Below are 27,398 nucleotides of genomic sequence, written 5' to 3' on the forward strand. Positions count from 1 at the left end.
GCTGTATCAAAAATAAAAAGAAAAAAGTATACATAGTAGAACCCTGTTCATCTACATATTCTCATCACAGTTACTTTAAAAACGGACACGTGTCTTCGACGGAACATGAAAGGTCGGTAGTATCACGGTTTTATACAACCATTTTATTAGACATGGTGGTCGGTGTAAAAACGTGGCACATCCACAACAACCGGATCTGATCCGAAACAGCCCGTGAAAATAGCCGCGTGGGACTGGAAAAGTCCTCTCTCTAGATTATGGGTTACCGCCGTACAAATGGGCCAACGACCCGACCCAATACGAAGCCAAGATTCTTACGTCTCTACAGTACAATAAAGACCGTCACTGGACCACTCAGTTATTATTATTTGTACGGTACGCTCCGTATAAATATACGGCCTTTATGCTGTTTGAAATGGGCTGTAATAGTAGAACCTCTAGATATTTTACAATTATTATTTTAATTTTATTTAATGTTTATGTTGTTTATATATAAAGGACTCGCTCGCTGAGACTCGCTCTGTCCGGGTTCCTGATAAAGTGAAGCTACGTTCGTACTTCGCTTTGAGGGCTTCGTCGGAAAAAAAAAAAAAGAAGCTATATTCATTTAATCGGAAAAATCCATTGAAGTCCGTACAGATTATAGAATCGAAAGTAAGTATATTTTTTTAATAATTTTTTTTTTCTTGGGAGATTTATAGGATTTTTCATTTGCGTAGGGATCTCATTCCGTTGATTTTCGTGTTTGAGTATTGAGTGGCCTTGGTTTGCGTTTTAACGATCCGATTTTCCGGGGAAGCTAATGGGTGGCCATGAAAATTAATTTTTCCATTAATTTAATAAAGAGCTGGAAGTTCTCCAAGTGAACAGAAATTTGTTTTTTTTTTTTTTTCCGGGAAAATTGGTGTGGGATGGTTGCGATGTGATTTTGCCTAGTCACTTAATTCTCATTTTTGGTTTGTTTTTTTTGTTATTTCAGGTTGAAAGTAGTTCGAAGGGAGAAAAGCGAAGACTTTTTGGGTAAAAAAGTCGGAGATTTTCCGATTGGAGGGAGAGAAAAATCCTCTTTATTAAATAGAGAAAAAAAAAGGAGCTTTTCCTGGATTCAAATCTCAGTTCTTAAGCCTCTGTACCATTTTTTTTTTTTTTTTGACCTTTCATCATTTTGATCTGAAAGGTAAAGAAAAATGGCAGCACTGAAAGTGGCCACGACCTGTTTGCATTGGTCGCAGCCAATTGTTCCTCATTCTTCATCTTCTTCTTCTTCTTCCCAGACCCTAGCCTCCTCAATCTCATCTCCTTGTACAAAGCGTCGAAGCCACGGAAATGGAGGAGGAGCTCCTATGTTCGGTTATGTTCAGAGATTGGATCGGTCATCTCTGTTTGGAGCAAGATTATACAGGTCTCGATCCTGCGAGTATCCGAAATCCAGGATTCGAACTATAAAAAAAGCTTGCAGTGCGAACCTAAACGCCTTTTCAGACGAAGAATTCTCGAAGAAGATTCAGGAATTGGCTCTCGGATTCCAGCTTTCCGAAGATGGTGACGTGGAGGACCAAAGCAACACCGCCATGGATTCAGATACAGAAGTAGATTCTGATTCTAAGGAAAATTATAGCAGTTCCAAAGATGAATCTTCCACAGTGATAAACAGCAACATCAACTTTGTACAGAGCGAGAGCCAATTTCCATGGCCTGAGATCCCACAAGAGCCACCGGATTGGCCGGGGAGAGACGAAATAGTTCCGGCGAGCATTGAACGGAAAGCTAACAGCGTCGATCTTCCATTGTCGCTTCGGATTATACAGAGGAAGCTGCAATGGCAAGATGGTTTTAAGGAAGCAGGGGAATCCGCGTATTGCTCTGTAAAAAAAGCTTTCTCATCCATGGTGTTCATAATCAGAGAACTCCACAGCTATACGTTACAGATGCGAGAACTTCTCTACTACGAAGATTTACAGGGGATTCTGAACCGGGTTCAGAAGGAGATGCACGCTTCGTTCGTTTGGCTATTCCAGCAGGTTTTCTCTCACACCCCGACTTTAATGGTCTACGTGATGATTCTCCTTGCTAATTTCACCGTCTATTCCATGGGCCACAACACTGCTATTGCGGCTTCTTCTCCACCTTCTTCCTATACTAGCACAACAGAGGTGGCTTCGGTGGTCGAAGTTGAGGACCAGAAGAGCAATAAGTTTGATTCTTCTGCAATCAAGACGTTCTCTGTGTCGTCTTCGTCTTCGAGTGGGAAGACGACTTCAATTGGAGGAAATAATGGCGGTGGTGGAAAGGTACGGTCAGTAGCTAGTGGAACAGATGGTGATGGACGGTTTGATGGGTCGGACCAATATCGGAGAATTGTTCCCGATGGAGCATCATCATCATCCCAGTTGACGTCTTTTGGGTCACCGAGGGAGGCAGAGTCGGAGTCAGGGGAGGAGAGTATGGAGGAAGAGGTAAAGCTGTGGAATTCCATAGTCGAAGAGGCTTCGAAAATGCAGTCTGCAGTCAGACACGAAGCTCTTGATCACGAGACAATTAAGAGCTTCGTTTCGCCGGTGAATGCGAATATTGAACCCGATGACTATGCAGAATACTTCAGAACAGAGCTTCTGTACCAAACTTGTTTGTCCCATGAACCCAACAATGCCCTACTCCTTGCCAATTACGCACAGTTCCTTCATCTCGTTAACCACGACTACGACAGGTAAATTTTTTTTACCCCTTTTGGCATCAATGTGTTTCTTTTACTTCTTTGTTGTTTGCACATTTGTTTAGATTAACTGGTTTGCATGTTAACCAATTCCAAAATTCTGCAACTATTTTTTTTTTTTTTTTAATTATTCGTTTGAAAATTGCATATGGTATAATTCTCAAGTTAATATTTTTCTACTGGTAGAATAAGCTTTTTGCATTTTGATCCAATTTGTCGTGTTGCTCAAATTTTTATTTTGGGCATTGAACTTGGGTAAAGAGTAGGTGAAGGAATGTGTGGTGTACAGTTGTAGATTACCCCCTTTCTTAGCAAAAAGATCAACTTTTGACTTGAATCCCATGATCTGCGTGATTTCACGCGCTTTTCGCCAGAAAAATCTTCGTAGATTACAGAGACTTTATAGGTTAACCAAGAAGAAGACCAAATAGATATGAAGCAAGGCATTCACCAAAAAGATAGGAAGCAAGGCACTTGTTTGACTCGTTGATTTTTCATGATAATCTTTTCAATAAACAAAATCTTTGAATTAAAAAATATTCAAACTTTTGATTATTATTACGTCAAATTAAAATCTTCTTCTGCTTAGATTATATGAGACCCAGCTATTGACTTGGATTTTCATTTTGTTTTGTGATTGTGAATGAAATGAAACAGAGCTGAAGAGTACTTTAAGAGGGCAATAACGGTAGAGCCACCGGACGCGGAGGCGTATAACAAGTACGCTCATTTCCTTTGGAGGGTTCGAAACGATTTGTGGTCTGCCGAGGAAACCTTTTTGGAAGCCATTTCAGCTGACCCAACAAACTCCTACTATGCGGCTAACTATGCTCACTTCCTCTGGAATACTGGTGGCGAGGACACGTGTTTTCCTCTCAGCTCCCCTGACGCCACCGAAACAGCTTAGAAAAAGCTTAAAAAGAAAAACCAAAATAAATAAACCCCAGAGAAAAAAACAGGAAAAAAAATTATAATAATGGATAAAGATAAGCATGCCACACCATTCTACAAGAAAGAGTGTAAGAGAAAAAAAAGTCGAGAGATAATGCCAGTTAATTTTATCCAGAAGAGTTTTGACATTTTGTGGTTATAAACTTTGGCGGAGTGAACAGGAGAAAAGCTGGGTTGTTGGGGCTGCTGGTGGCGTGGAATGGGTTGATATGTGAACATGGTGGCCAACATGGGGATATGTGGCAGTTTGTCATGACATCGAGATCTACGGATGAGATTGTTGGAATTGCAAGGCATGAGAGAATGCCTGCTTGAAGGGGTTTTTGCTTTGCACAGATAAATTGTGTTTTTTTTGTTTTTAATCTGATAACACGTTCACATGGCAAAGTGTAATTAGCTTTTTTTGTGTTTTGTTTTTGTTTTTTGGGGTTCTTTTGTTAATATAGTGCGATTTGGAAATTAGAGAAAAAGAAATCTGAGATTTTAATCTAATAAAATACTTTTGCAAAGAAGCACGTGTTCTTGAGCAATTAATTATTACTTATTGTTTATGGTAATGGTTTATGATTTGGCCTTTCTTTTTCTAGTCTAGAAATCTTTGTTTATGATGATATCGGACTGTTGTCTGAGTCTAGTGGTATAAGATATTTTTCTGATTTTTGTCCATTAGAAGAACCATTTGCAAATATATATGAACATGGGAAAGAAAGATGTATGGTTTTTCCTTTTTTATTTTATATTTGTGTGCTCCGGGTGTGCGATAAAAGGGAGCGAGAACGAGTGGCTGAAAACAAGTCAATATTTTCATGATATACTGATATTCGACTCCCTTTTGGCATGACATATGATGCTCTTGCAAGTTGCAGACTTTATTATTTATGCAAATATTGCTGAGTCACAATATTAATGGAAAAGCCAAAAAAGGAGAGATTAATATTATATTGTCTAATTTAGCAAAGAAAATACATACATATGAATGTCAGTATATATTTAATTTTTCACAGAAGGAGAATCTTTTATACAGTGTACCATTTGGACGTTAATTAATTTTCTACTATTTCTTAGTAGCTTATAGATCTGAAACTTAAAAGCTATTTTATTTTTTTTATTTTATATATATATATATATATTTATATAAAAAGTTGGGAAAGGCAACGCAGTTGGAAGTTGCAGTCAAACTATAAACATTGATAAACAGGAATGGGTGGAAGCACATGGCATGGGATGGGATGGGAAGGGAAGGTGTACATATATGTCTACACAAAAATGAATGTTTTGGTAATTGGGATTAAATTAGGCCAACAACAAAATGGCGGCCTTTTCACGTGAAAATTTACGATTCTCTGAATATTATGTTTCTTTTTTTAGTGTTTTTTCTCCCCATGCATGCATGCATTGACAATTCCTTCAATTCTCTTTCCCAATATTTAATTTTTCTTCCATATCTTTTAGATTGATAAGCTAGCATGTATGGAACAAAAAAAAAAGAAACGTAGAATCTCTAAATACCATAACAAGTCAAACGAGAAGAAGCCCAAATGAAATATGAGATTTTAGTCATAATAAATAGTTTTATGGTAATATTACAATTACCGGATAAAATTGTTTGTCCCTAATGTTGGTGTAATTGTGAAATTTCTCAAATGAAGCCCAAGTTCAAAACGCTTTAACCCAATTCGGGCCCAACGTTGGAATTTGAACTTGGGCTGAGTGATAGGCTAATCCACTTCCTGTGGATTTGGGAGGCCTTCGACCTTTCAAAAGTGTGAAAAACGTTGCCATTGTTTCGCAATGATTGTAAATACCAGTTTAGGATTATAAATAAACGGCTCAGTTTGTAATTGGTTCGTATTGGGTTTGATTTTGGTTTGTTAAAATTTGATTTATAAAGAAAATGAACTGAGTTTGAGCAAAAATAAAATTTACGAGCCAAGAGCATAAATCAAGCTCGTAAATAGTTCATCGATAACTCAAATTTATTATTTATATATTTATATAAAAATTATAAATTTAAAGTATTTAGAATGTATAAATAATATTTTTTATATTGTAAATTTATAAACATTTTAAATTAAATTAATTTTATAATAAAATTAGTAGAATAATTGAAATTTATTAATTATTAATATTAAAAAATTAATTTTAAAAAAATTAATATTTAAATTTTTAACTTTTTATAATGTAAGAAGTTAAATTTATGCTTTTCATAAATAGGCAGAACTAAAACAAATAATTTTAAAATTTTGTGAGTTTTTGTCGATCAAGCTTCAGTGTTTTTAAAATCATATAAACCGAGCTTGAGAATGTCAATATTCGGTTCGACTCAGCTCGTTTACATTCCTATATCAGTTCTCTCAGTCCCACAACAACTAAATAAATAAATTAGAATCTTATTTTAACATAAACATTAAGAATACCCATTTGGTAGGCATGAACGACAAGAGAATTACCCGTCCATCCATTTTTCTTCGCGTACCCATACCCATGTTATTTTCAACTTACCTCTAACCCTCTCTTCGTTCTAGTTTTGAAACATGTAAAACAAAATTGAAGAATCTTTATCAATTAGAGAAATATATTAGAAAAAAATAAATCAAATCTTAAATGAATAAAAAAATATATATAATCAAAGCGTACCCATTAGCCACAGTCTACTTAACATCCTTACCCACAAGTTGCAATGCATGTTTGAATTAGGCCGATATATATATATATATATATATATACAAGCAATTTCGAATATAGAGTTGAAAAATTCTTATATTTTAATAACTCGTAAAACAATAGAGCATGCCATGCCAGGTGAAGAGACTAGACCACAACCACAAGTGGTCCTATAATACAATGAGCTATAAATGGTGATTGACAACTTATTTTCTTACATATATTTATATATATACATCCAAATATAGTATAATAAATTAAATTGGTTGAAACTCCACAAGACAAAGCATATTAATCTTCGCAACTTTGCTTTGTCGTCAGCAAATACCGTAAAAGAATCAAAAGCCGTTGAGAAAAAGCAAAGAAAAAGACACAAAATCAGACTGAAAAAAGAACCCCTAAAAAGGTAACATTAATTATTACAAAGCAAACTAACTAGGAAAAAAAAAAAAAAAAAAAAAAACCCCCAAACACCATTTCTGTTCACAGTTCCTTAACATCTACCACACAAATAAAACCAAACAAACGCTTATTACCACCATCACCTTACATAAAAAACTTAACAGTTTCTAGCTGCTTTCTATATATCTATCTTGTAAAACACTACTAGTTGAGATGTCCAAACAAAAACTATAAAATGTTCCCACTTCCTTAATCACCCTTCTTTCTTTTGTTCCTATACGCAAGCAAAGAACCATAAGGATATAGTCCTTTAATGTCTTAAAAGAGTAACTAACTGCATTGTAATTACAAACCCACCATTTTTTTTACTTAGAGAACATAGAAGAGGCAATCATCTCTATCAAATCCATTTCTCTTTTCGCGTTCGACGAGGACGACGATGAGGATCCAATATTCAGTGTAGCTGTGCTGCAGCCATAGTCATGATTACTGGAAGATGAAGGTGGTGCTGTTCCATTCAAGAGGTAAGAGAGATACAAGTCAGAGTAAAGATGGGTCGTAGTAGGAGTAGCAGTGGTAGTACTAGTACGAGTACTATTACTAGAATGGCAGCTGTTTGGGATGATCGCTGGAGTAGTAGATGAAGGTTCAGCAATGGTAATATTGCCACCAGATTTGACCCCATTACTGATCAACTGTTTGTTAGAGGTGGTCAAGGAAATAATAGGGTGGAGACAGTTATTGATTACCGATCCGGCTGCGCCATTGTTGAGGGACGGTGGAAGGTCGAGATTGTCAGGGAAAAGGTTTTGGATGAAGAGCAATTCATCGTCGTAAGTGGGGAGTGCCATATTCAGAGTGGTAGAGTCGTCACCAGAATTGGAGTCAGAGGGTTCAGCGGATAAGATGTTGGTACTGTTATTGTTATCGAGGAGGGTTAGAGTACTGGAGGTGGTGGTTTGTTGGGAAGAGAGAGGAGTTGTTGTGAATGGGAAGCGAGAAGAAGAAGAAGAAGTAGTAGGAGAGTTGGTGGTGAAAGTCTTGCTTCGGATATAGTTCTGAAGGATGCAAGATTGGTGTTTGCGATTGGCAGATGATGAAGTTTGTGTCTGTTTGTTCTTTCTCCGTGAATTCTGCCTCCTTTTAGTGGCGTTCCAGTGGTTCTTTATTGCGTTCTCGGTTCTTCCTTGAATTCGCTTCGCTATCTCCGCCCATCTGTTCCCAATTTCTTCATGAGCTTCTACTAGTATTCTTTCTTCCTCTTCGCTCCAGCTATCTTTCTGAAATTTGTAATTAATTAATTAAAATATATAAGAAAAAAAAAATTATATATACGGAGTGTGGTTATGGAAAAAACCAAAAATGGCTTTCATTGTGACGAAAGACTGAAAAAAGAGGTGAACCCTTTTTTGACGTTACATGTATATGATGATGATCATTTAATCAAGCATAAAAAAATAAAAATAAATAAATAATAAAAGTTCTTGCAAGAAGAAATGAAAATGAAAATCGGAATCTGATAAAAAAAATAGAAATAAAAAAGGAAATATGGTTGTGGAAAAGTTTGCATGTCAGATCATATTACTAAAGACTATGCACTTTACAAATATATATATATATATATATATAAATATTTCACCAATTAGATTGAGGAAAGGAGATGAAAAGATGTAAACGATGGATGGGCATATATATATATATATATACATATATAAATCAAGCTCTGTTTATTAGCTTTCAAAACCCTAAATACAAATTTTGGAAACAAAATGAAAGATCTGTGAGATATAGATCCTTGATCAGAATCCGAAACTGTGTTCTTGATCGGATGGTATTTTACAACAGATCTTAGTATTGAAGTGAAAATATTTAAGTTTTTTTCGTACAAACCCATATCACAGAGAGATCACTTATAATGACAAAAAACAAAAAAAAAGCATAGAAATATTTTTGTTACTGAAAAACAAAAAAGAAGAAGATAAAAAAAAAAAAAAAAAAAGAAGCAAAAACAGAAAAGAAAAACCTTAATATCAGGGCGCAAATGATTACGCCATCTCTCACGGCACTGTTTTCCGGCTCTACCCACCATCTTTTCAGCAATCCGTGCCCATTTCCTTATTCCATATTGCTTCACCAACTTAATCAGTTTTCTTCACAATTAAACACAAAAAAAAAAATAATAATAATAATTATTATATTTCAGTTTCAGGGAAAAACAAAAAATTAAGCAAAAACATAAAACATAAAAATGATGGCTTTTTTTTTTTTTTTTGATTTATTATTATATTACCTGTCCTCTTCTTCAGTCCATTGTCCCTTAATTAACACTGTTTCAGGACTACAACCTTTTTTACCTCTCTTCCCCACCCCGTTAGAAACCTGATCTTCTACAGCTTTTACTTGTACTTCTTTTCCCAAACCATTATCAGGGTTAGGGTTGTCGTTGTTGTTTTCTTGGGTGGTATGAAGAAGAAGAACATCTTCATCAAGAAAAAACCCATCAAACAAGCCCACCTCTTCAAGACCATTTGGCCAAGAATCCTCACTAATTGCACCACCAACAGACAGAGAGAAACCACTGCTGCAAAACCCATTTTCCAAAGACACTGTTTCATTGCTGTTTGCACTGTTCTGGGGTGTTTGCTGGTGAGAGTACTGGCTCTGACCGTAAAGAAACCTGTCTATGGCTGTTAATGGTGGACCTACAGGTGGTCTACAACTACAAAATGGGTGGTTATTTGTATATGCATGATGAAATGAACCACCACCAGGAATTCCACCTCCTGCTTCCATGAAAAATATCGGCTTCTAGATGATTGATTATAGCAAATAAAGAAGAGAGAGTGAGGTGTAATCTAGGCTAGATTTTTGCAGTGGTTTTTTCTTTTTTCTTTTTTTGTGGGTTTCTCTTTTTTTTTTTTTTTCTTTCTTTGTTTGTGACTTTTGTGAGAAAAAATAAGCACCATAACATCTGGACGGAGAGCTAATACTTAGCCTTGTAATGTGCCATATGGCATAATAGCCGTCAATCATGAGAGATTATCCGACGGTTTATAATTGACTTTGCAGTAACCCCTGAGCTTCCTCCTTTCGGACCAAAGTAAAAATGGATTGGGGGAGAGATTAGTGGGTTCGTTATGAAGCTCTTAATTATTAATTCTAATTTTCTTTCTTAATCTATTTTATTATCATTATTATTTAATTTTGAAAAACATAGAAAATAGAATGTGGATTAAAAGATTTTTATTTGAGCAACTCACACACACTCACGATGTACAAACCTTGATAAAATTTTGGCGCCACCATATTGCGATGAAGCAAAAAGACAAAATTACCCCCTTTTTAGACACGTTTCTTGCACGTGTTGTTGTGAAAACAGAGGATGATTTTGGCCTGGCAAAGGTGTTATTGAAAAGGACGGTCCAAATTATATTTTTATATTTTTTTAAAAATATTAATTTTAGCAGAAAGAATTTGGAGGCGTAGATCATTTATTTATTCAATTAATTAGGATTAATTAAGGAGAGGTAAATTCGGGAGAGTAGTAAATGCTTTGTCTATTACAGGTCCCTCCTGGGCTAATATTTCTCAACCATACAGTCTATACTCCACTCCAATTCTAATTTGTTTTAGCAAACATCCCTCATTTTATTTTAATTGCTGCCTAATTTTAATTTAATATTTTTCTGCTATTTTGTAAGGAAGTTGATAACTAAAAGCTAAATGTGATTTATCACAGCCGAATTATGTTCTTTAATCTTTAGTGTATAGGGTCTACTAGGAAAAACTAGAAAAGATGAAAGATATTAGCTGGTCTTTATTGATTTTGGTTGAATAAAATTAAGAGGAAAACCAAAATGTACATAAAATATTAGAATAAAAAAAAATACCCTTTTTTCGAAATTTAATTTTTATAAAGATATATGAGCAACTGAGTCTTGAGTGAGGATTATCTTTTTTTTTTCTCTTATTTTCTTCTTACAGTGGAATTCAAGTGACAAAAACAACACCAGTCAGTAGTCACAATTAGTAACAGTTTAGCTGAAAGACTTATTTTTGTCACTAAAAGTTCTCTTTCAGTTGGCATTAAATTTGTAACTAAAAAATTAGCAGAAAAATGATGAATTTGTTGCAGTGGGACTAAAGCGCTTGACAAAGAAAAATGAGAACAATCTTCTTTTCCGGTCCTCTTTCTTTACATAGTAATTACATTTTTATTAACAATAATTTTAGCCAAAAATATTATATGCTCGTAAATCAATTGAAACATTACATTCTGTGTGCGTTCATTCATACAATCAATAGCAAATAACAAGGTAAATAAATCTTGTTGATAGTATATATATTATAATTATGAATCTCCTAAACCATTCAAATACAAGTTATGAAAGTATTGTAAAAACAACAACAAAATGGCATTCCCTTCTTTCAAGTCTGGGAACCGTGTGCTCGAGTCAGTTTCTTTGATCTGATCATGCAGACGGCTCATTGACCGTTAGAAGTTGGTCTGACTTCAAAATCAGGACATTTTGGCCCCGGCAAAGAATACTCCAGCAAATAAACCTGGAAAAGAAGTGGAATAAATTGGAATAAGACGACCATTATTAAATCAAATACCATGTAAAACATTCATGGTCTGTAGAGTTGATGTAGTTGATTACCGAATAGTATACTGAACAAGTTGGATAGACTGATTGGCACCTTGAATAACACTGTACCAGCAATAGATATGGGAATTTTGTTCAAGGAACCCACCAAACTGAAAAAATAGAAACGAGTTTATGGCCAACAGTGACTAAAAACTACATTTATCTACCAGAAATGCAGAGATAATCAAGCTTTGGATGGGAATAACAATCATAGACAAACAGAAGACTTGACTTGATGGCATAAAATTATAGTAAGTGTGCTAACATTGCACAAGTGGTTGACTTTCATTATCATCGAAGCGGGGGTTAAAAGATCTCATTTTCCTCTCCAATGTTAAAACTCATAGCAGACTTTTAGTGATGTTATTACTTTGGAACAAAATCCCATTTTAGACAGAAACCCTTGTCATGCAGAAGTGCATTAAGTGCACGATAATTATAAACTATATCAAAAAGATTTAGAGTTGTCTGAAGGCTTACTTTAACAAAATTGAAACATTTATATAAAATACAATATCATGTGCAAGAAAAACTGTAATTAACTAAAGTTAGAACAAAATCAGGAAAAATCGACATATCTACTCATGGAGGAAGTTAGTTTTGAACTTAACCATATAACCATACCTATAAGTGGTAGGGCCAGTTTGATGTAGAAACCACATAGAGGTGAAGCTGATGGCTAGCCCAAGCAAACCACTAGCTGTTGCAACAACCCAGAACATTGGCAATTTGGCAACATCCCTGCATATTAAACAAAATAAGTGAGAACTGAAAGGTTTTAGTTAGAGAAAAGCATGAAGCCACTACCAATTTAAAAGGGAAGATTAACTTACACGTTTACCACATATTCCCATTCCCCAAACAGGAGAATCAAGAAGATGGCAAAAGGTAGAGACAGCAAATTATTCAGCAAGACCATTGAAAATTCATTAAGAGATCCTGATTTTGTTTGTTTTTTTGCTTCGTCCATGACTCGCCGTAAAGTTAGCTGTAACAAAGGGCAAATGTTGCATACTGATTTCGATTTCTAAAAATTACAGAGAGATCTGCATAAGAACCATTGTTCCCATAGTCCAAGTTCAAATTTACAGATCTCTGAAATGAACTAGTAAGATCACTAACAGATGTAAGAGGGAGTATTACATGGAATTTGGCATTTAAAAGTTACATACCGAGTAGGTTGCTGTCAGAACACAATTTATAATCTGCCATGAGTAACCTACAGCATCAAAGGAAAGGTCTGTAATACCACCACTGATAGCAGAGATAATCTGCAATGCACCAAAAAGATATATATATATATATATATACACACACACTGTAATTAAAAAGATGATGAAAAGGAAAATTGATTAAGACATAAAATAAAAGTGTTTCTGTACATACATATGTGTGTGTGTGTGTTATAATGTACATGTTTATAGATACATGTAATGTAATTGGAGTATGCAGTTAATATAGTTAAAAAATGGAACAATCATCTCGATATGTTTATTGATTAATTAAGAGCTGGCAGTTCCACTTCTGGGAAATTCACTTGTGTGCAAGAGTAAGTTATAAATTTTTCTAAGCCTCCTTAGGTACAACCATTGCAAGCAGAGCATTTGTGGTAAGCCTTTCTATCAAAAGATATTTTGCAAAAATGTATCGTTGAAAATCAAAAGGTAATATTTTTGGGGACAATGTTGGAATTTTCTTAATTATAAGGACATTAACAAATGCCAAAGTTTATTAAAGAATGAGCTTTGCACATAACCAATTTTTCAGCTTTTAGGAGAAACTAACTTTTGGAATTCACTAAAAGCAGAGAAGAAAATAGAAAAATATGGCCTTAAAAAATATTGTTACAATGAATATTCAAAAACCATATTCTGTTATAGTACAGCTTTTAACCAGTTAATAAGGCTTTTGAACACTTAAAATGCTCGTTCAAATGGATACTAAAAGATAAGAGTTCGACAAAGAAATTTGTCAGTTTTCTTTGTCGGTTTGTATGTAAAATCTTTCATACTGCAAGAAGACAACCGTAACGGTATCATTAGAAGAACCATTCTGATGTTACATCAAGTATGGCGGTTTCTAAGTTTAGAAGGAACAGGTATATCCTTTTTTGCATACAGCCATAACAGAAATAATCATTAATATGCCAACTAACGATATTAGCAAGATTCGTCACGGAGAAGAGTAAATGCATGTCGTTTACCATCAAAAACATGGCGGTCCATACTTTCTGATTCTGATGTTTCCGAAACATATACAATTCTCCAAGTGCTGTTAAAATATTTGTCACATTCTTCAGAATTGTCACCATTGCAACATTTATGTATTTCAAACTGGCAAGGAAAAATACACTGGTAGACATTAATTGCACATAAACATTAGAATATCTTCTAGCATAAATCCCATAGAACATTGTACAGCAATCCACGTGTGTCTGATCTTTTCATCAAAATTCTTCACAATTCTAAATACCCACTTTCCTATGGTAAATCTGAACAATTAGCTGAAAATAATAAGAAACAAGAAGATCAATTTAAGCAGTTCATCATACCTATACATGCCTGATACAAGCATGCCAACAAAAATTACATTGACAGGAATCCAGACCCTAATCAGCTTCCAATTGAGTTTTTCCACTGAAACTGCTCCGCATAAGCCCAAAAGAATAACAATAACAGAACTGATAAAATTCTGTAGAAACAGACAAGATATGAATTAGATCCATCATGTTTACCGATGTTTCAGGAAGAAAATATGTAAAATGATCATACAAGTTATAACAAGTGGTGGGTTAGGTATCAGGTTATAAGATCACTCATAGGTCCAACAAATATGGCTCATGCTCTGTTTTATATTAAAGAAGACATGCAATACAAAGAATAATGATTACAACAAAACTCATACGACTCCTTTTGCACACATTCAGTTACCGTCAATCTGAATAGGTAAAACTATTAAATTGATTCCAGGATTTGAAAACAAGACTAAATAGAAACAGAACTCTTATACCATGTCATGTTAAGTTAGACTCACCATCAATTCAAAAAGTTTTAACAATTACAAAGTGGACTAAATTATCAAAAATGTAAATCAAGTTTAAATAAACAAAAACTAAGAACATTTTTATGATTGATAACAAAAAAACTTAGGAGACAAGTAACATACTTGATAAAACATCAACGATATTCCTGCATTGAAGTTATAACTTGAGAGAACAACTTTATTCAGCAGTATCATGCTGCATGAAGAAAAGCAGTATGCTGTCCCTGATAAAAGAGGACTGGATTTTGTTCCAGATCCATGTTCACGCTTTTCATCCCCATAAACCAAAATACTAACGCTATCACCGGGTACTGGTCTACCTCTAGAGAATCTGCATCAAGAAAGTAAAAGATTTTACGCTTCATTTAGCCATCAGTTAAATGCATCAAAATTTTACCACACACCTTATATCTTCTCCATGCAATTTGACTGTAATACCTATATTTACGAACTTTGATATATTAAATTTTTTAGTGTACAGATCTCAATGCAACATTTAAAAACACCTACTAATTTTCACTTTTGCAGACATACAAACAAATCATTCTAAGCTAAAGATATATAAAGGTTCAAAATAGCACAACTTTAATGCTTAGAAGTTAGTATGCCACCAAATTGAAAATATTTATCCAAATTCATTCACTAATCAAGTGGATATTGCATATTCACCGTGTACAATTTATTTCTGCATACCACGCTTTATTACAAGCAATCTTCCGAATGAACGCATGAATTCTTAAAAAAGGCAACAATTTTTCAACCAGGAAAAAAAAAAAGACACACACAATAATAATAAAACTTCAGTCTTTATCAAAGAAATAAGCTAAAGAAGGAAAGAAAACAGAAAATTTTAAACACTAAAGAAGTAGATAATACAAGAGCTAATAATAGACTCTAAACAGAGATTATGGAAAACAAAGCAAGTTAAGCAACTGCTTTAACCTGTCAACCAAAGCTCTACGTTCTGCATTTGCTGGGACATTGATAATGGAGGCGTTTCCTTGTATCCCAATACCATTATGAACTGCGTAGCCTCCATTAGCCCTTTCACCTGTTGTCCCTGCATCATTCACAGAGCTAATTGGAAGGTCCTCATTGTCAAGACCTTGAACCGCACCAGAGTTGAATCCAGATGACATATCACAAACACCTGCAACAATCTCCAAAGCATCAACAACAAACACTCCAAAAACAAACCAAAAAACTTAGCATATATTCCAGCTCTTACCCAATTCCAAATTCTCAAAATGACACAACTTTTTACTTTTTATTTTTTCTCCACTGCACCTTCGAATATCCTCTGGGGCTTTCAATTACTAAATAGCTAATCCCCAAACAAACCCATTACTCAGAAGAAGAAAATATTAGAAAAGGAAAATAATTCAAAACGCCTCGGTAATGCAAAGATCGTAAAGGAGCGAGATGATCAGAAAATTCATGAAAAATCCGTGAAAGAGATCTTTTTGAAGAGTACGCCAAAGGCAACGGACAAAAGAGGAAAAAATTTAAAATAAAAGAAATATAATTTCCAGAGGGGGTGGTCGTGGATCTAAAGTGAAGGCATAGCGTAGAAAATGAGGATGAGAAAGTGAGGGAAAAAGGAGATTTGGCAGAATGTGAGCATAAAGAAAGCAGATGGAGAGAGTGGGGAGAAAGCGAGATTCCAGGCGAGAGAAGACCGTCCATGGAATTTTTTGAATAATATTTTTTTTTTTTGGATCGCAAAACACTTCCCGAGGGTTTTTTCCAAAGTCAAACTCCTGAGAAGAATCATCCATGAACAACATCAAAACAACACCACCATTAATTTCTTTCTCACAATTCTCACTCACTGAGTCACTCACTGAGTACCCAGTAAAGTGACGAGATGCGAATTGCTGACTTTCTGCTTCATGCACCATGTTTTGGTGGACTTTTCATCTGCAGGTTTCGCGCGGAAACTATGGAGTCGGGTCGGGTTGGTTGGAGCGGTTAGGCCAATAAATGGGTTCAAATCTTTTTGACTAAATGATAGTTTCAAAAATGTTTTGTGTTATGCTCTACGGCATGTAGGAAGTTTCAAGCCCTCATATTTTATATTTAATTTAGGGCACATTCAACCTTCTCTAAATTTAATAGCTATAGTTGTTAATTCTAATACAACTAGGGAATATAGGTTGCGATTGTTACAAATTGAATTGGACAATTTAACACTTTGCTAGGTTCCGTACTGCATCATAAATATAATCTTGGTTGATATTGAAGTATTTGATGATAATTGGATTAATTTTTACCAAATTAAAAATAGAAGATTCAATGTAATGTGTTTTAAAATCAATTATTTAAATTATATATTTTGAAATTAAAGAATACTAAAATACTATTAACAGTAAATTTTCTAGTGGTTCAATTTATAAAAGATATTGTAGAAGTAGAATTTGGGACTAATAGGATATGGAGTTTATGTGATTAGTCAGACATTTATGCAAACAATAAAGACGTGCACCAGCCGACATTGAATTAGGCAAGAGTTTGTATATTATATTGGATTAATTTGTATAGAAAATTAACTTGATTATTTTATATGTAGAATATATACTAATATACTATATCCGGAGATCGGGTAAATATGGAATTTTCTTTGTTATATAATATGGTCATTCTCTTTCTCTATTTTTTTTTATTTTATATTTTAAAAGAAATATGATAATTCTTTTAACGAGAAAAATTTGCCCGAAATTTGTCTAGGACTAAGTTATACCTGCCAATAATTAGTTATATCCTATAATAATATGTTTTATTAGTCAAATATAACTTATCGTGGACAAAAATTTATATGGATTTCAAGATATATAATTATATATATGTGTATATTTTCACCTAATGCCATAAGATTTTTTTAATTTGCATACATAACTTGATCATGGACTAAAATTTATGTGGCAATTTTAGTTAGAGAAAAATTATCCACCTTCTGTAGTGGTTTTTAATTTGCAAATCTATGCCCATTGATGAACATAAAACTATTCTAGATATAGAATACTTCATCTCCTCGTTGGAATTTGTGAATATCACCAATTGCCCACTCGATACATACAGTATAAAAATAATTATGGGAAAGATCCATAGTGGAGAATGGAGAGTTTTATATAAACATTAAGCTTTTACTCCATTTACCCAGAAAAAATAAAAAATAAAAAAAGATAAAAGATAAAAAAAATAAAAAAAGAAAAAGGTTCATTTATTATTATTATTATTATTATTATTTTGCATCATCAGACTACATCAAACACTTCCATTGTAGAAAAGGCCTTACTACCATATAAGCTATCCCCGTGAAAACAAATTATTATTATTATTATTTTTTTGGTATATTTTTATTACAACTATCTCCCTGAAAATTCATAAGATATATTTTGAAATACTCATTTCTTACCTAACTTTATTTCCTAACAATACTGTGAATGAAGAATATTAAAGAAATATATGTCCTTCGCAATAAGCCCTAAACAGATCTCTTTGAGATCGTGTTTTATATATATATATATATATATATATATATATTTAATTAATCAATGATTTATACACCTTTTTGTCTTAAAAATACATTAAACTAATCCATTTATATCCTCAAAATAATAATAATGATCATTTAGCCCAAAAATTTAATGAGCTGTGCGTATATATGGCGCAGTTTAATTGATTGAGTTTCCACAGTATTTCATTTTTTCGCCTTTACATATTGTTAACGGTTTCTATATATATGTACATGAATGCTATTTCATTTGTATAGAAGTCCTCCTTTTGCTCAAAATGACACGATAGTATTGTCAAGTTAATTAATTAAACTTGCAATTCAAATCAAACTTCGCTCAAAAGCCTCATCTTAGTCGTAATATAAATTGGAACATTTGGGTCTTCATTTGTAATTGAATAAGCACAACTACCATTTTTAAAGAATTTTGCAAAAAGAAATAAACAGCTCTTGAAGTATAAAGAATTTAGGATATTAGTAATCTTGGATCAGCGGCTTAGTTAATTTCTTGAACAAAATAAAAAAAAGAGAGACAGAGAGTTTAAGATGGAGGGAAAATACATGAGATGTGGATGTATAATAGTTGCGGTGGTGATTATGATACTGTCAAGTGCTCGTGACGGCTGTTGAAGAGGCTATCAAATATGCCAATAATGGTCATCCTTCTTCCTCTGTTTCTTCTCATCTAGCTGTCTCCATGCAATCTGGTAACCTTTTCCCAGATCGAAGTAGTTTAGGTCGTAAACTTGCTATGATCTCAGCATGCAAAGGAGTCGCGTTAGTTCAATATTGCAAGAGATCACATGGAATTTTGAAGCGAGTTTGTTATTTTAGAGAGCTTGAAAATTACTTGGATTAAATCACCAAACTTTGCACACATCAATGCCTCCCCATACCCCCTAAATTGCTAGATATATGATTTGTTGGAAATATATTTCCAACATTAGGTGAGAAAGATGTCACATAAAATAATAATGTCAAAAGTAAAAATTTTAAAAATGAAATAACTACTAACATGTATCATAACTATAAACTTATGTTTCCCTCATATGTATACATGTATATATATATATATATATATATAAACTTAAAATGGAGTAGTGTAATTTACTTTATTCTGTATTTTGAAAATGTTACTGAGCGTCGCCCTTTTGAGATTTCTAGCAAGTAACTTCTAATTTTTTTTTTTTTTTTTTAAATGTTTTAATTAGTTGACCGTCTACATCGAGACTCCAGAATAAGCTTTGGGCTAGTCCTTCCGTATAAGGGAATTTGATCTGTGGGGCTGAAGTTTGGAAAGGACAAGCCCACAACAAGACCCTATATGGGCAGAAACTAAACCCATTTGGTTTACTCTGTGGGTTCTAATTGGGCCATCCATTTACAATGACCTAACTTGTAACAAGCCACCCGTATTATTCTCTATTCTCAGACTTTTTTTTTTTTTTTTTTTTTTATCACTTCAACGAAAAAATACACTACTGGAAAAATGAAAAAGAAAATCGCATTTCAAACGTTAAAACACTTTAAAACAGAAGTTTATACATGTTTACTTGATATCATTTATCAAAAATCTCCATTGGGTTCAAAAATTAATAAGAAACCTGAAGATGTTTTTAAATAGTAAAGAAAGAAAAAATAAGAAGAATGGAATCAAAATGACCAAAATAAATACATTACGAGTTACAGTAACAGTTCACAGGTAATAATATGACTTTCTTTTTGGATACTATCAAAGACATGCTTTACCAAAATTCTTACCAAACGAAAAATAATAATAATAATAAAATTAAAATAAAATAAAAAATGAAAAGATCATAAAAGTAGCAAGAAATCCGGTAGCAAAAATCTCTTAAAGATGCTAATTACTAGGATTCTAGGAAAGGATTTGTGACATTCCACCTTACCATGGTTGTTAAACACGGGGACAAGTGCATGGGTTCCTGAAATATGACCCACGAGCTACACACCCTTCGATCATAATCCTATGGTGGTAATAAGGCTATCAACATTTTTGGGTCGCATATCAAGCAAAACGTGTGGGAACCACTAAAAACATCATCATCATCATCACCACAAACCATAAAATGCACAAGTCTCTTTTTTCTTTTCTTTTTTTTCTTTTTTAATAGAGTAAAAAGGAGAACCACATGATTATCACGCTCACACAGTATACACAATCACAAAGCAAGGAAGCACAGCCCTCGGATTAAACACCAAGAGCTCGTCCTCATCTAACCTCGTATGGACCCCACTCCCACCCCTTCCAAAGACCGAGTCAAACCCACCATCCTCTTTCTCCACCTCGTCCGACTCGCTGCCGATCCCACCCGCCACAACCCGGCAAACCAGCATTGCCCTCTTCACGTTCATGAACTTGAACTCCTCCTCGATGTCCTCCGGAATCGCCACGTGTGCTCTCCAGCTAGTCGATAGCGTGGAAATCCCGTCCAACTTGGGTGAGAATCCGGATTTTATAATACCGCAGACGCTGCAGTACTGCTGGTTGCAAATGCTGGAATTACCTTTCTGCCCCAAATCGCAGAGAAATGTCGAGCAGTGGAATCTCAGAAGCTCGTTGCCATCTGCGATGCACCTCTCGTCTCTTTTCCGTACGGCGCCGTTTCGCGTGGCTTTGGCTTTAACAGCCTCTCTGTACTCTTCGAACCGGGTCAGTATCTTCGGGCTGTTGTGGATCTTCAATATCCGGGAAATAATCGGGCTCCGTTTATTATCGGTCCAACCCGTTTTGAATATGATCTGGACTATATTCTTACCCGAATCCCCATCGATGAGCTCTGACACTGCGTGCTTGACTGCTTGGTGTTGGTCGAGAAGCTGAGGTTTCTGGAAAATCTCGCCGCAGGTGGTGCAAGGGAAAATATCGTTCCGGAGAGGAAAGAAGAGGTTGTCTCGGCTTGAGATATCGGATTCGGGACAGGACCCGGTGCTTGAATTTTTACGGAGTGAAGGATCCGAGATAGGATCGGTTTCGGGTAGTACGACGGAGACGATGGAATGCTGGGACGATCGGGCGGGGGTGGATGGGTGGGTTTGGATACTGGATTTACATGATTTGGAGGAGAAGATCCGCTTGAGAAAAGACCATGAAGATGAGAAAGCTTTGTGGGTAGTCTTGTTGTTGGGAGAGGAATTACATCGCACAGAGAGCTTCCGTTTCTTTGAAGGTTGGTGATGGCGTTCTTTACCGTCGTCGGTGGTGGTGGTGGTGGTGAAAAGGAAGCAACCCAAGTGAACGAGGATGATGAAGAAGGAGAGGAACTTATTGAAAATCGACGAATAAGCCGCCATTGAAAAAAGGTAGTGATGGAGTGCTAGCTCTCTAAGACTCAACCATGCATGGATCAAAAATCATGAGCAATGAAGAAGAAGAAGAAGAAGAAAAAGGGAAGCAGAGAAAGAAAGCCAAGGAAAAAAGGAAAGGAATGTAAAAGCTGACGTAGGTAGATGGAGGGTGCTGCAGAGGGAGAGCAAATAGAAGAAGAGAAAGAATAAAGGCTAAGATTAGGTGGTACGCAACTTCATGTTTTCATTGGAGTATCTCGTTTCTCTCTCCTTTCTCTGCCATTTTTTTTTTTTTTTTTCCAATCTCTATTATTACGTGGGAAAAAATATCGAAGAGACGAGAAAATATGTCTAATTATGTGGGTTTCTCGTGGGTCAGACTTTTTTAATTGTATTGTATCGGGGTGGTGATCATCACGGGGGACGAGTCGGTCGCTTTTTTTTACCACTTTTTAACCGAAACCAACGGTATGTGATTTCCTCCTCTTTCTCTTTCTCAATTTTACCATTTTTTTAATTGTACACACAACAAGGATTTATTTTGGCCAAATTGTTCTTCACATTACAACAAAAAATTATGGTTTTTTTTTTGTTTTTTTTTTTTTTCTTGTTTTATATCGTTCTTTGTCCGGAGCGACTTAGGGACTAGGGTTTAAGGTTGGCTCGGTCATTACCAAGAATTACCCAATCAAATTTGTCCATGTGAATTTTCACTTTTTCATTGTTTACCAATGAGGGTAAAGTACAATGCTGGAGTTGTACGTTTGCTCAGCAGAAATCAAAATTTTTCTCTGCTTTTGAACTTCGGTGATCACAAGAGTTGGTAAGGACTAAGCGGGTAAGGTACAAATAGGACTAAGCGGTAAGGGACAAGTAGCGGTGTTATTTGGCAGGTGAAAACATTTATTGTGATTTTACCATAATCATCGGTAATAATTGGTTTTAAAAGCTTATATAGTCTTATTTGGCACATGAGATCAATTATTATGTAACCACAGTTTTTGCTATAGAGTAGCTAGAATATTAAATTTGATATAGTTGAAGACTTTAAGTTATTTTCGAAGACATATATAATATATTCGAGTGATTCTCTGAATCCTGATGAACAGAAAAAAGTGACTCTGAATCCTAAACTTTGTTTAGAATTAACAAATATCATATTGTACGTGGTCGGACTTATCCTTATAGGATGATTATTCAAAGTTACTTACCAACAAAATTACAAAACATGCACAGACACACAAGTTGGTGTACATAAAATTCTGATTTCTTGGTTTTGTAAACTTACAAAAATAAAACCCCAACATTTTTTTCGTTTAGTTTAGACAGAAGTGGGAGAGACGTCGTTGAAGCAGAGAAATAAGGTAATATTTATGCAATACGAGGATTTTTTTGGCAAAGGGAAGTGAGATTGGCATGTGCAATTCCTAAAGCTGATGATTCGGTCTCAGAATTTTATTTATTATTATTTTTTTAATAAAGGAAAATTGAATGCAATTCAGATTCTTTGTAATGGGTTTATGACATGGACGTGGTGGGTTCCACACGTGCAAGTTCCCCTTACTAAGGGGCCAACCATGACCATCTCCTTACAATATATTTGGGATCATATAATTAATATAAAATGAGTTTTCTTAGTTGGCATTTTCCTGTAACTTGTACGAAGTGGAACATGCTTTGCCATTTTCCAATGAGAGAATCCAAAGCTTTGCTTAGCTCCCTACTCTGCCCAAATTTTCTTCTTCTTTTTTTTTTTTTTTTTTTTTTTCTACGGCAAAAATTTTACCCTATGAATTATACAATTTTTGCATTTTATCTCAAAACTACAAAATACTGCAATAATCTTCTCTAATTGTTTTGGGAAAAGCAAATCAGAAAACAATGTTAAAAAAATGAAGTAAAATAGTTTCTAAACAAAATAATTATGAATCATGGATGACGAATTTAATCCAATTCATCTACTAAAATTGGTGATTTGATTTAATTGACTAGAATACAATAATTTAGGAGCATATGTGAGAAACTTTATAATTTAGGATAGATAAAAGGGTGAAAAATTAAAATACAGTTATTTCTGTTTATTTATTTATAATTTGATTTTTCACTTTATTTTCTTGTTTGGAAGATATTGGACACGTCACATGACCGATTTGTCTAATTCCTCATTTCTATGTCTGAGTTTCAGCGAATAACCCGAAATGTAGCAGAGGCAGAGAGACGTTTATTTGAAGTTATATAGTATGCATGGCAGACATAAATGATCTCTCCTCGCCTTGTGAGAATCAGAGACAGATATTAATTAAACCAAACAAATTGTGAGAGTGAAGCCAACTAGAGGAGGACTTAGCTCTTTATTGCTTTACTTAGTGGTTTAGGTGGCCACTTTAGGGCATATATACCCTTCTGATTTTATCTTTTTCCTTGCTATGTATCTTTTTTGTTGTCGACGACCCAAATCAATGTTCCTACTTAAAATACTTTCTGTGGAGTTGGATGTTACTGCTAAAGTGGGGCTTTTCCTACTTCAAATCTCTTTTTCACTTATTGACCAAAAAGAAAAAAGAAAAATTAAAGGATAAAAAAAAAAAATGACAAATCTGTTTCTCACCCTCTATTTTATTATTATTATTATTTGGATAATATAACTTACAATATAATTTTTTCTCAAAAAATAATAAGTTTAAATCATGAGTTTGAGTACATCAACTTCAAAGTATGATCTAGAAATAGAAAAAGTTTAACCATCCAAATCCATAATGATTAGAACAACGAAAAATCAGATATTATTATAGTTAAGAGTGGTGTTTATACATAATTATGAAGAAAAAGTGTGAAAGGGAAAACAATAATTTAGTTTTGGGTTATGAACCCTGACATGACTAGCAGATTAACCCCACCACACAATTGCTCGAGGCCTACAAACGAAAATGGAGATGGACAAAAAATCACTCTATGACTGAACCATCAGAATTTCAACCGACATCTCAAACCCAACTGACTTTAATCTCACTAGTTGAGTCTGTCCCTGTATAACCGGCACGCCATTGTTTTGATCATTTTGTTAGTCGCTATCCCTTTGATGTGGCCAATCGAATTGAGGTAAATAATAAACGAAAAAAATTGTACTAAGTGAGATATGTACACATATGTCTTATCTATTTTACGTGTCACATGCTATTTAACAAAGAATTTTATAAACCATTCTAACCGTGAAGTCATCAATCTCTCTCTCTCTCTCTCTCTCTCTCTCTCTCTCTCTCTCTCTCTCTCTCTCTCTCTTTATTTATTTATTTATATTTTTTATTTCTAATGTTGAAACGGTAGAATTTGAATTTGGATTATTGTTAGACAAAACTAATGACTTTTATTATTTTAACTATAGATTAAGAGTCGTTAGTGTGGGAACAACTCAATAGTTTAAATCCTTTAATTTTCGATATAAAATAACAAAAATAAAAATAAAAAACTGTAGATCAGGAGTCTATATGCAGTTTATGGAAATAATTTAAGGGTTATAATTGAAATTAACTAAGGCTGGTTTTTTTAATATATTTGAGTTTTTTTTTTTCTAGTTATTTTCTTAATTTTTTTTTTTCCATTTCATGAATCAAATAATTGTACTTGATCGAACTGCCACTTTACTAAGCTTGGAAACAGGCTTTTTAAAGCTTATTATGGGGAAGCATCTAACACTCCAAAAGAAAAATAATAATAATAATAATTAATAATAAATTGAGAGCTTTCAATTGAAATGTGGGTTTCAATTTCTCTGCCTCATATCGTGATATATTGGCGCCAACTTGCTCTCATAATTTCAACGTGGGCTCCGGCCCATAAAGTATTTAAATGTGGGCCAGTAGATGAATAGAGCGAGTACCAGCTTTTGTAGTCTGTGGGCCCCTATGATCTTCTCTTTAGCCGAAAACATTTCTGCTGAAATCTTCGTGTTCCCTGTTTAATTATAAACTAATTCCATCAATTTCAATCTGAAGATATACGATGCAATTAAAGCATTCCTTATTTTTATTCTAATTTACAGCTTTACCATACTATTACTGGCAAATTATTGGGTTAGTTTTGGAAACTTATTTAAGCGAGTCACAGGGTTAGGTACTGTAAATACATGTTATCCCTCACTTTTTCTGATTGACAGCAAAGGGGTTTGTGTCCTTTTACTCTTGTGACTCATTTTTGTCAACAAATCACTATTTTATCAATCAATTTGTCAGTTTAATTAAGATACTGGATCTGTTTCTTGACAAAATTACCCAAGTGAATCACTAGATAATAGATATGATTGGATAAATATTATTAAACAATTATAATTTGATAAAATCACCGATTAAGTTTTCCTAAAGTTAAAAGACAAAGTCAATAGTTTGCCAATTTCTTTTTTGTAATTTATTTTGATCCGTTTGTTTTTACATGTAAAACTAACGAGTTATATATGTGTTAGGCCTAGCTTATTCTTTTTGACAATAAACAAAGTTAATTGCATTGTATGTACTCAATATAATAAAATCATTTATTATAATAAATTTTATTAAACTTAATTAAAAGGAAAGTAATAATTCAAAAGACAATAGGGGGTAAAATGTAAAAAATAATATAGTTGAGGGGTAAAATATAACTTCCATTAATTTTGCTTAGATTCCGTTGGGAAAGCATGGTAACAATTAAGTGTATTTGACCTTGACCACATTGACTTTTAAACGAGTAAAGATCACACAAAAATAATGAAGAAGAAAAAATAGAAGAAGAAAGGTAGAATAAGTTCTGGTTGCCCTTTCTCTTTTATAATATGACTTAAAGAGCTTTCCAATGTCTTTCTCTTTCTCTTTCAATCATTTTTTTTTTTTTTTTTTTGGACTTTTACTGTTTCCAGCATAATATATAGTAAAGCTGCCGACAATGTTTTAGATGAGCTGTGTAATAAGGATAATGCATGCCGCTTTCTAGGTAAGCAACCATGTCATTATAAATGTACCTTAAACTTCCAATGGAAAGGTCAGTTTAGACATTTGGTAATCATCGTGTTTTATTTGCCACGTGTAATGCATTTGCACAACTACTTTTATTTTTATTTTTTAAATTTTTTCCTACATTTACACAACTTGGATGACAAAATCTCATAGCATTTAATTAATCCCATGACGATGTCTCTTAAATAAATAAACTAGTGAAAAAAAATAAAAAAATTCATAACTATATATAAACAATTCTTTAACCAACATATATATGATTCCATTTGCATTCCAAACGATTTTATTTGTCTATTCTTTTTTAGCAAAGTGTGTTTTGATTATATACGAAACAAACACAGTGTCAATATATATATATATATATATATATAATTTAAGATTATTATGAGTCGAGAGTTTTAGAATAAAGAGACTATTATTTTATGATTAAAAATTCATTGATCAATTGAACCGGATAACTTTCTTTCATTAAAGGAGATTCACGAACCACAAAATCAAATTCTTATTAATTTTTAAAAAAACTCATATATATTACTTCTCCCCACCTTGAGATGTACTTATCCTAGCTAACTTCAAGCGAGAGATCAATGCACCAGAGTCTCTGATTGGATGAGTGTATCAACATGGAGTCCATGTCAATATACAATACGTGTTGAATAATTTCTCCTCTAAGTGCCACTTTTTTTTTTTTTTCTTTTAATATGAGATTCGTTGAGAAAATTATTATTATTATTTTGTATTTGAGTAAATTTTACAAGATTAAAAATGTGAGCCCATTAAATATAATTTTCGGAATTTAAAAAAATCCTTTCAAATCTATGTTATTCTAAAATTTTATGGAAAATAATATTAAATATGAAAAAAAAACAATGTTATTTTCAATTAGAAGATACAAACAAATTTATTTACTTGCAAATTCTAAAAATTATATTATAAATCAAACATTAGAAAAGAAACATGATTTTTGGAAAATTTATTCCTCATAAACAGTTTTTTTTTTTTTTTTTAAATAAAAAAATTAGTTTCCCTACAAAGAGTTTAGCACTTTGTGTTTATGGTCCCTACAAAGAGTTCAGCACTTTATGTTTATGGTATTTGGTTTTTAATACTCATTATAGTACACAAGTGCGAATGGCGTAGTGTGGGAACCAGTTGACAGATACATACATAATATT

General features: G+C 33.7%; 4 protein-coding genes across 6 annotated transcripts; 1 reads left to right on the top strand and 3 right to left on the bottom strand.

The window, feature by feature from the left end:
• The first annotated feature begins 457 nt into the window (after positions 1 to 457).
• On the top strand, positions 458 to 4,204 carry LOC107410844 (uncharacterized). The gene is made up of 3 exons (XM_048468448.2): positions 458 to 654; positions 980 to 2,707; positions 3,371 to 4,204. The coding sequence occupies exons 2-3, from the start codon at positions 1,188 to 1,190 to the stop codon at positions 3,618 to 3,620; spliced, it is 1,770 nt and encodes a 589-aa protein (XP_048324405.1). The 5' UTR covers positions 458 to 654; positions 980 to 1,187; the 3' UTR covers positions 3,621 to 4,204.
• A 2,891-nt stretch (positions 4,205 to 7,095) lies between these two features.
• Positions 7,096 to 9,523, bottom strand: LOC112490614 (transcription factor MYB119). The gene is made up of 3 exons (XM_025070775.1): positions 9,021 to 9,523; positions 8,754 to 8,880; positions 7,096 to 8,010 (listed from the first exon to the last, which is right to left on the bottom strand). Exons 1-3 carry the CDS (start codon positions 9,521 to 9,523, stop codon positions 7,096 to 7,098), a joined length of 1,545 nt encoding a protein of 514 aa, XP_024926543.1.
• Positions 9,524 to 11,047: 1,524 nt separating this feature from the next.
• LOC107410811 (GDP-mannose transporter GONST2) lies at positions 11,048 to 16,472 on the bottom strand. Of its 3 annotated transcripts, none has more exons than XM_025070475.3 (10): positions 15,650 to 16,472; positions 15,364 to 15,571; positions 14,545 to 14,752; positions 13,931 to 14,070; positions 13,583 to 13,730; positions 12,552 to 12,650; positions 12,213 to 12,367; positions 12,004 to 12,120; positions 11,392 to 11,489; positions 11,048 to 11,293 (listed from the first exon to the last, which is right to left on the bottom strand). In XM_025070475.3, the coding sequence occupies exons 2-10, from the start codon at positions 15,558 to 15,560 to the stop codon at positions 11,250 to 11,252; spliced, it is 1,206 nt and encodes a 401-aa protein (XP_024926243.3). In that variant the 5' UTR covers positions 15,561 to 15,571; positions 15,650 to 16,472; the 3' UTR covers positions 11,048 to 11,249. The 3 variants fall into 3 exon arrangements, with proteins under 3 accessions (XP_024926243.3, XP_024926244.3, XP_015873776.3); XM_025070476.3 differs by having other exon boundaries at positions 12,552 to 12,598; positions 13,583 to 13,650; positions 15,650 to 16,471; XM_016018290.4 differs by having other exon boundaries at positions 13,583 to 13,712; positions 15,650 to 16,469.
• A 3,302-nt stretch (positions 16,473 to 19,774) lies between these two features.
• LOC107410860 (uncharacterized) lies at positions 19,775 to 21,581 on the bottom strand. The gene has a single exon (XM_016018346.4). It carries the CDS (start codon positions 21,245 to 21,247, stop codon positions 20,099 to 20,101), a length of 1,149 nt encoding a protein of 382 aa, XP_015873832.4. The 5' UTR covers positions 21,248 to 21,581; the 3' UTR covers positions 19,775 to 20,098.
• Positions 21,582 to 27,398: the final 5,817 nt, after the last annotated feature.

Source organism: Ziziphus jujuba, chromosome 10, assembly GCF_031755915.1.
Source record: "Ziziphus jujuba cultivar Dongzao chromosome 10, ASM3175591v1".
In the NCBI taxonomy this organism is placed as follows: Eukaryota; Viridiplantae; Streptophyta; class Magnoliopsida; order Rosales; family Rhamnaceae; genus Ziziphus; species Ziziphus jujuba.

Bases quoted from the DNA above. Each gene is read 5' to 3' on its own strand.
- LOC107410844 (XM_048468448.2), top strand. From the start codon at position 1,188: ATGGCAGCACTGAAAGTGGCCACGACCTGTTTGCATTGGTCGCAGCCA. The intron at 2,708-3,370 runs GTAAATTTTTTT...GAAATGAAACAG, and splicing joins GTTAACCACGACTACGACAG to AGCTGAAGAGTACTTTAAGA.
- LOC112490614 (XM_025070775.1), bottom strand. From the start codon at position 9,523: ATGGAAGCAGGAGGTGGAATTCCTGGTGGTGGTTCATTTCATCATGCA. The intron at 8,881-9,020 runs GTAATATAATAA...TTAATTGTGAAG, and splicing joins TGGACTGAAGAAGAGGACAG to AAAACTGATTAAGTTGGTGA. The intron at 8,011-8,753 runs GTTTTTCTTTTC...TACAAATTTCAG, and splicing joins ATTTGCGCCCTGATATTAAG to AAAGATAGCTGGAGCGAAGA.
- LOC107410811 (XM_025070475.3), bottom strand. From the start codon at position 15,560: ATGTCATCTGGATTCAACTCTGGTGCGGTTCAAGGTCTTGACAATGAG. The intron at 12,121-12,212 runs GTAAGTTAATCT...TTTAATATGCAG, and splicing joins TGGGAATATGTGGTAAACGT to GGATGTTGCCAAATTGCCAA. The intron at 11,490-12,003 runs GTATGGTTATAT...CTATTTTTTCAG, and splicing joins ACTGGCCCTACCACTTATAG to TTTGGTGGGTTCCTTGAACA.
- LOC107410860 (XM_016018346.4), bottom strand. From the start codon at position 21,247: ATGGCGGCTTATTCGTCGATTTTCAATAAGTTCCTCTCCTTCTTCATC.